The 5,996-nt window shown below is 38.5% G+C and overlaps 1 protein-coding gene across 1 annotated transcript; it reads right to left on the bottom strand.

Annotated features, from left to right (window-relative positions):
* Positions 1 to 1,010: 1,010 nt before the first annotated feature.
* Positions 1,011 to 5,720, bottom strand: LOC108892280 (caspase activity and apoptosis inhibitor 1). Its single transcript, XM_018689746.2, has 6 exons — positions 5,368 to 5,720; positions 4,053 to 4,244; positions 3,235 to 3,319; positions 3,058 to 3,115; positions 2,884 to 2,951; positions 1,011 to 2,773 (listed from the first exon to the last, which is right to left on the bottom strand). The coding sequence occupies exons 1-6, from the start codon at positions 5,470 to 5,472 to the stop codon at positions 2,280 to 2,282; spliced, it is 1,002 nt and encodes a 333-aa protein (XP_018545262.1). The 5' UTR covers positions 5,473 to 5,720; the 3' UTR covers positions 1,011 to 2,279.
* Between the last annotated feature and the right edge of the window lie 276 nt (positions 5,721 to 5,996).

Raw genomic sequence — 5,996 nt, 5'->3', positions numbered from 1 at the left:
ATCAGACTCAAAGACATGCCAAAACTGACATCCCTATTTCTAGAGCCACCCTGTGAGAGTTAGGAAAAAAAACCTTTTTTGCTGTACATTACTATTGTGGTTTGACATTTGCAGCATTATGCATTCAGAGAGATTAATGTTTGTGCTCTTGCCTTTCAGATTTGTTTTGGTATTTGCAGCAAGTCTGGACTGGAGCGCATTCCTCCCGATGTTTACATTTTCATTCCTATATGTATTTTGTTCTTAGGGGCCACTGCAACAATTACTGTTCTAGAACAGTCTTTAAGGAGCGTAAATGTACAACAAAGTCAACTTACAAAAAATGTTTGAGCCCTTCTTTCTACTGAAGGCTGAAGATGCCTTATAGGTAGAGAGGATGATTGCAATCAACACCCATGAAGGATGTATCACAATCTAAAGTGCGTCAAACCTGTCAACACCTACCACCAACTTACCACTTCCTACAGCACACAGTATGTGGCATACAAAGTCTTCAAGAAATCTAGTACATGAGAGGGATTACATTATGGTCTGTTTCTTCTGCTTTCAGGGGTTGCTAAATAGTGAAAGTTAAACATGAGGTTGAGGGTATAAAACACTCATCATCTATCATTTTTAAAGAAAATACCAAGCTTTTTTAATCTCTAATGAGCATTGCTAACCAGAGACTGGGTCACAACACTGTGGAAAATGACAGGTGTGGCTATTAAAAAGATGAACCGGTGAGCACAAGAACTTTTTGCATGACCTTGCTTTTGACTCTGATAATAGCACCATTCACGGAAGCATCACACCTCAATATTTTAACAAGGTTCATCGGGTTCATTTGAATTCCAAAAAGTACTCCCTCAACAAAACAGCTTCCCTTCCATCAATCCATTTTTCAGCCCACTCATTTTGAGGTCTGCTTAAAAAAGCCATTTATCCGCTCACACTAAATCATAATTGGCATTCTAATAGCAGTAAAATGACACTGATAAATACTCACCAATGACAGACACCACGAGCACTTTAGAATCGTTGTATCTCTTTTTACTAAAGTGGACGTTTTCCCTCTTGAAATCATCAATGAGCACAAAGATACTTGCACATAAATGCATAAAGAAAAATGCATTTAACCCTCCCCACCCTCACTCCTCCCATGAAATATCCCCTTTAAATGCAAATACCCAGGAGGCAACTGGCTTCTTATCGTACATTTCATTGTCTCCTTTGGGGTAGAGATCGGTTTTGCTCTGCATCTGCATGTAATTGCGCAGACACACACAGCAATCTTACAGTTTATACTGGAAATCAACTTGAGAATAAATTACAATATTAGGTGAGAAGATGCTATTAGTTCTAGCTATAACATAGAGGTACAGGAAGTAAAAAATAATTTAAAAGTTACTCTGGTGAATTAAACAGATGTATAAGTGAGGGCAGCTGCTCTAATTCTCTGCTCTGTAATCTAATGCTCTGTATTCTGTCTGTTATGCCACAGGAAGGGCTTTTTGTTTCCTTTACCAAACAGACATCCATTTTACAGTAGCAATACAAAACAGACCAAGCCGTTAGCAGATGCAAATATGAAAGAGATGGCAGTGCATGGTGTTACTATGCATGCTACAGCCTGACAAGTCTAACAGGTGTTCAGTAAAGAAATGCTGAAAGCGTCTAAATGACAGTACAACACTGCTGCCACCTGCTTTGCCTTGCAGAGCTCGGCCTACATACAAAATAACACATCGCTCTGATATGCTTACATCCTCTAACGCCAGCTCAGTGAGAACCTCTGTCCCTGAAAAAACGATTATTGCCCTAACTTAATCACTAAATAACAGCATTACTCTGAAAACTTGACTTTCAAGCTGCTCATGACTATTTTTACTGTAATGTAGGCAAATAAATTATGTCTTGCTCTCCCCTTGGATTTATTGCAGCAGAGTAATACTGCCATCTAGTGGCTAAGGGGAAAACTACATTTGGTATTGTGTTAATGTTCAGACATTCCCAGAACACACAGAGTAGAGTGGGGTAAAACAGGTCTTAAGTGTTTAAATTGGCATTAAACAGTTTGTAACATCATTCCAATATGGAGTAATAATGTGACATGGTTTGAATGGTACACTTAGAACAATATGACAGGTTTAAACAACAAAACAATCTGAACTATGTTTTAAATTGCTCAAAACAAACTAAATTCTACATCCATTAACTGAGTTCTTTGACTCAGTTTGACTCAGTTTTATAAGTGTATAAAACCATTAAAACCATATAAAACATCAAAATAAACCACGTTAGATGTTTTTCACCACAGAGGGTTTTTTACCATCACTTGCTTTCATCAGAGCCTTAATGGCTCTGGCCCTCATTTCCAGCTCGAGAAGCTCCAGTTGCTGAATGGACGGCTGACAAGCTGCAGGTGCGCGACTTGAAACGGGTCCGCTTTGAACGGGTGAACTTACATCTACAGACTGCGGCGGTGCATTCTGCTCTTTAGCTACCTCTTCCCCCGAAACGGACGAAAACGCTAAAATCTCGCTGACGCTTTTGTCGATGTCACTTTGAATGTCTTTCTTTGCTTCCATTGGCTGAGAGCCCTTGGGAGGCTCTGGATCTGTTGGATTGGGGTTTACAGCTGGGTCAGTGACCTCCCCACTGCTGTCCTCTAGTTTCACTGCCCCCTCCATAGCTTTAACAGCCTGCTCCTCTTTAGGTCCTTCTATGTCACTATCGTAAGTGTCTGCGTTTATGCTTAAAACGTCACTCTCCTCACCAGAGCCACCACCCTCTGTAAAGAAAGATACATTTTAAATGTAAAATGGTCCTTTCATAGCAATTTTCTCTTTAAAGTCTTTGATTGAATGGAGATGTTCTTTCTGTGTTTTACATATTAAATACCTTGCTTGGGGTCCTCAGTTTTTGCTGTTTCTTTGAAGCAAGATGTAGAGTCTACATTATTGTCTTGCCTTGATGGGGGAAAAAAGAAATAAAAACATAATAATAAGTATGAGGACACATACTGTTTTTACTCTGAAGTTATGTTCTGAATAAGTTTGAAAACTTTTTGCTCACTGGCTTTCCAAGGTTTCCTCTGTGTTTTCATCCCCATCTCCAGATGTCAGCTCTTCCCCTAGAGAAGATAAACAACACCTTCAAGTGAATGAAAATGCTTTGTTTGCAATACTGTATTATTTTAACAGTCCAGAAAATTGCTGTAAAAAAATGTGCCAAACTGGCCTTAGGTCTTACCTGCCAAGATCTGAATAAGATTTTTCTCTGAGATTGGCTCCAGTTGCTCCCAACACAGCGTTTTGATTTCCTCTAAACTACAATCCTGTGAAGGATAATGTGTTTAAATGGCATCTTTGAAGTTGCTTCACGGGGCTCCGAAGCAAATGGCAGAATTCTATGGCCTTATTTCTCTATTTTTCTGAGATATTTGCTCACTTTTTAATTCAAATTTAGTGCATTATATCTTTTCTTTTCAGTTTTATTATATGGCTCCATAGCTAATTTACAGCTATAGACGAAAATCTTACCAGCAACTAAACACGCAATATGTAAAATAACAGCAACATTAGCAATATTCAATTGAAGTTTTGAAGAACTGTTGAAAGTAAAATATGAGTGACTGAATGGAAATGAAAAATTATATAATGTACTAAGTTCACCATAACTCCACAAAAAGATAGAACAAACCTTTTCAAGAAATTACTATTATTACATGACCACAGTCACATGCCTTCCAGCATATTAGTTTGGTAGGCAACACATGCCATATGCAGGAAATCAGGTCCATGAGCCCACAGACTGTCTGTGAAATTACAGTGTGATATTTCTGAAAGTTGATGCAGCAAAATGATGGTGACGCATTTGCGAGGCTGGTTATGGTTACGCTTCCGACCTTCAACGAATGCTGTTTGATGACTAGTTGTTACACCATTTCTTTAACAATGAAAAATGTTCATTTGATGCATTTCGTAAAACACTCATATAATGCTATTCAATGACATTTACTTTCAGTATTTTATAGCGGTATAACGGCAGTCCACATGCTCACAAATCACCTTAAGTTCATCAGGCAGCATCTTATGTAGCTTCTTCTCCCCCAGCACATGGAAACACTGCTCTAGCATCTCCCGTTTGTCACTGACATAAGCAGTGATGGGTTGAAATGGCAGGCCGAGGTCCAGTCCTCCCTCCTCAATGTCACTGCCAATCCTGTCCAGCTCTGGGTCAGCAAGTTCATCCTTGGAGTCCTGGTTTAGATAACCAATGTGTTACTAGGACACAGTGTCTAGAGGTCTTGTAAAAGACAGACATTTAAGAAGTCTAAAACTCTGTAACAATAAGCTTGAATGCAGTCTTGAATTTCTTAATGACATTAAAAGTTTTTTTCAGTGTTTAATTGTCATATAATTTATCTTATTCAAACTGCTATTAAGGAATCCTAAACCATTTAAATTAATCTTAAGTGAACTCAGTTCCAGTTTATCTACTGTTTAGGTTTGGCAGGAAAAAAGACCTATGCATATACATACGTAGATTACACACCTGCATCCTTATACATTGCATATGATCTGAAACAATATGTTATATTATCTGCAAAAATATTTCTCTGTGATTTGGATAAGACCAATTTAAACATGTGATTACCTAAGCAATTATGCATTACTTTACTGGCAAATAAAATCTCAATAGTGGGAGAAAAAAATATACACACTTGGGAATGTCGGCACTGAGTTATAATGAGAGATGTTTCTAATATTTGGTTTGTTGTATATGAGATTTTTTGAGCCCTTACAGCCCTTACATGAAATAAGAATAGCAACTCTGATATAAAACTTCAGCAACTATCCTCATCCTTTGGCTAACAAAACATCCTGCTAACATTCTGCTGGGGTCTGTTTGTGTTTTGCACTGATAACAGCAGAGCCACGAACACGACTGAAAAAATCCATGTTGGGTTTAGTGATAAGTCACAAGACCACACGGATGGAATTAGTATTATACTGAAATACAGGTGGTGTGTGCATATCACACAGTAGCAAATGGAGAAAAAAAAACTGCGCCATAGTGTTGGAGTATTGGAACGTTGTTACGTCAGCGTTTCAGAATTTTAAAGCAGCAAACAAACAGCAGCGGGGAGGCTATCAGTACTGATGCTAGAGCTAATAAGTTAATAAGATGTAAAAACTGTTGCCTTCTGCCAGGTTTAAATTATCACCCCAAGTTGTCTAATGTAAACCACAGCAAACAAACGTTATTTAAAGAAACGACCTCAGAGTAACGCGCCCAACCAGCCTACACAGTGCTTAGAAATATATATATACAGTGTATAAATAAAACAAGATTAGCAGGTCGCTAGCCTGAATATCTCACCTCCGCATTCTGTTCCGTACTTCTGCGTTTGTTGCTGTCGTGTCGTTCTTCGGACTGTGAGTATTTTCTTTTCTTTTCAGTGATACTTAACTTCTTTTTGAGCATCTTTAAATTAAACAAAGCACTTGTTCTCCTCAGAGTTGTTCTCTCGTTTACTCACTTGCCAAAAATTGAATGTCGCGGGAATAATATGTCATTGGCGAGCGACGACTTCTTCTTGTGGTGTCGATGGCAAACCGGCTTAACTGTTTTTGGGGTTCCCGCCACCTGCTGGGCTGGAGCGTTGTTATTCGTCTGTCTGAGATAAACATATCAAGACAAAGGCTAAATTCAGAGAGATATTCCACAGCCATGCGTCGTGTTAATTCGTGTAACATTTTACATTTTGTTTCCTCATTTATTAACAGGTTTCATAATGTGTCCTGTAAAAAATCATAGTTACTAAGATGTTGTCACGTGGTGTTTTAAGACGGGGGTTTTAAGACATGTTAATACACTGCTGGAATATCTGTTACCCAGTCATTTTTTAATGTGTAGGCTGTCATCGTGCACTATGTACTAGATTAATTAAATCAACACTGTAGTGGTAGACTATAAGCATATGCCTATAACTGAGGGGTGCAGCAGCC

The sequence above is a fragment of the Lates calcarifer genome, linkage group LG15 (assembly GCF_001640805.2).
Source record: "Lates calcarifer isolate ASB-BC8 linkage group LG15, TLL_Latcal_v3, whole genome shotgun sequence".
In the NCBI taxonomy this organism is placed as follows: domain Eukaryota; kingdom Metazoa; phylum Chordata; class Actinopteri; family Centropomidae; genus Lates; species Lates calcarifer.
This window is presented reverse-complemented; position numbering and strand designations above follow the sequence as displayed.

Excerpts from the sequence above, each read along its gene's own strand:
- LOC108892280 (XM_018689746.2), bottom strand. The coding sequence starts at position 5,472 with ATGCTCAAAAAGAAGTTAAGTATCACTGAAAAGAAAAGAAAATACTCA. Across the intron at positions 3,116-3,234 it reads TCTTATTCAGATCTTGGCAG|GGGAAGAGCTGACATCTGGA; the intron begins GTAAGACCTAAG and ends TATCTTCTCTAG. Across the intron at positions 2,774-2,883 it reads AACTGAGGACCCCAAGCAAG|AGGGTGGTGGCTCTGGTGAG; the intron begins GTATTTAATATG and ends CTTTCTTTACAG.